General features: G+C 46.5%; 1 protein-coding gene across 1 annotated transcript; it reads right to left on the reverse strand.

The window, feature by feature from the left end:
* Window positions 1-873: 873 nt before the first annotated feature.
* LOC134532200 (axoneme-associated protein mst101(1)-like) lies at window positions 874-1,893 on the reverse strand. The gene is made up of 2 exons (XM_063368620.1): window positions 1,363-1,893; window positions 874-1,311 (listed from the first exon to the last, which is right to left on the reverse strand). Exons 1-2 carry the CDS (start codon window positions 1,891-1,893, stop codon window positions 874-876), a joined length of 969 nt encoding a protein of 322 aa, XP_063224690.1.
* Window positions 1,894-2,415: the final 522 nt, after the last annotated feature.

The raw sequence follows: 2,415 nt of genomic DNA on the forward strand, positions 1-2,415 counted from the left end.
GCATATACACATAACACATACAGACATGGTTGAGGAATAAGTATACAGACATAAATACAAACAAATGCACTAACAGATAAGCGCACATACACACATTTACATAATAAATCAGGTATAGTTGAGAAACATCCATATATATATGCACGCAATTAAACACACAGAAACATGCATACAAACAAATACATGAACAGATAAGAGAACATAAACATACATACAGACAAACATGCCTACAGACATAAAAGTGCACGAAGAAATATGCACACATACACATACATGCATAACAAATGCAGCCATAGTTGAAACATACACTCACAGAAACAAATAAATGTATTGAGTGAGAAATTTAAAAAAAAAGTGATTGACAAAAAAAATGTAACTGGGTGCACTGCACGCACGCGCGAAGGGCAGGACGCTGTACAGTACACTGACGGCCGGCGCCGAAACCTACAACACATAACCCACTTGCTAAGTATATACTTTATGTTGGGTGATTCCGTACTCGGTAACTAACATACATTGCTACATTTTGTATTAGCCGGGAGTAAATAACTACTTAAATGCGAGTACTTAGATTGTAGGACAAGATATCTGGGAAAAATTTAAGTTGGGAAATTACTCATTTACAAGATGTCGACAATAAACTATGTTGCATCGAGACTAACGTGCTTAAAAGATTAATGACAATAAATTAGGAATCTAATGATGCTATAAAAGTAATCATTTACAACATGGCAGCCTAAATATTTAAATCCTAAAAAAAATTACAAAGACAGAAATAAATAATTGTAAAGCAATTATTCTACATGCGGTTTTTTTCCTTGCGACCTTGCCTCGGCGTCAGGCAGAGAGAGCGCGCTGTCATCATCTCGTACCCTATCTGTCTACACACTCGGCACACTCGGCACACTCGGCACACTCGGCACACTCGGCACACTCGGCACACTCGACACACTCGGCACACTCGGCACACTCGGCACACTCGGCACACTCGGCACACTCGGCACACTCGGCACACTCGGCACACTCGGCACACTCGGCATACTCGGCACACTCGGCACACTCGGCACACTCGGCACACTCGGCACACTCGGCACACTCGGCACACTCGGCACACTCGGCACACTCGGCATACTCGGAACACTCGGCACACTCGGCACACTCGGCACACTCGGCACACTCGGCACACTCGGCACACTCGGCACACTCGGCATACTCGGCACACTCGGCACACTCGGCACACTCGGCACACTCGGCACACTCGGCACACTTGGCACACTCGACACACTCGGCACACTCGGCACACTCGGCACACTAGGGAAAGTCGACACACTCGGCACACTCGGCACACTCGGCACACTCTGCACACTCGGCATACTCGGCATACTCGGCACACTCGGCACACTCGGCACACTCGGCACACTCGGCACACTCGGCACACTCGGCACACTCGGCACACTCGGCACACTCGGCACACTCAGCATACTCGGCACACTCGGCACACTCGGCACACTCGGCATACTCGGCACACTCGACACACTCGGCACACTCGGCACACTCGGCACACTCGGCACACTCGGCACACTCGGCACACTCAGCATACTCGGCACACTCGACACACTCGGCACACTCGGCACACTCGGCACACTCGGCACACTCGGCACACTCGGAACACTCAGCATACTCGGCACACTCGGCACACTCGGCACACTCGGCACACTCGGCACACTCGGCACACTCGGCACACTCGGAACACTCAGCATACTCGGCACACTCGGCACACTCGGCACACTCGGCACACTCGGCACACTCGGCACACTCGGCACACTCGGCACACTCGGCACACTCGGCACACTCGGCACAGCAGCTATTGCGCGCAGTGAATGGGTCAAGCATGCAGCGGGGTAGACACAAGAGAGAATGGAAAATATTCAAAGTTAAAATATTTGGGAAATTCAGTATTTAAATAATGCTGAAGTCGATGAGGTAATAATCAAAAGAGAAGCACTCTAACTCAATCCGACGAATCCAAAGGCAAAAGCAGAAATGATGTTTGTGGGCTGCCTATCGCTAATTTATACCCTATTCCCCTCCCTACCCCCTGGGATACCGCCCAAACAATCAGATTCATTCCGCTCCTGGCACCTGGAAGAACTGCCATGCAATTCTTAGCTACAACAAAAAATTATTATATTAAAATTTATTTTTCAAACTTATATTTTTCATCGTTGATAAAAAATGGTTAATAATCTACATTTTTTAGCTAATTTTTAAAGTTTTGTTTTTATAATTATTTTTCTTCTTTGAAAGGAATAATAGATGGTGAAATAAATAAACACCCACAGTAATAATTGTTCACTCTTTTTATTTCTCTAAAAGTACATAAATGGAAAATTCTACAACACACATTTATCCGAT

The sequence above is a fragment of the Bacillus rossius genome, chromosome 5 (assembly GCF_032445375.1).
Source record: "Bacillus rossius redtenbacheri isolate Brsri chromosome 5, Brsri_v3, whole genome shotgun sequence".
In the NCBI taxonomy this organism is placed as follows: domain Eukaryota; kingdom Metazoa; phylum Arthropoda; class Insecta; order Phasmatodea; family Bacillidae; genus Bacillus; species Bacillus rossius.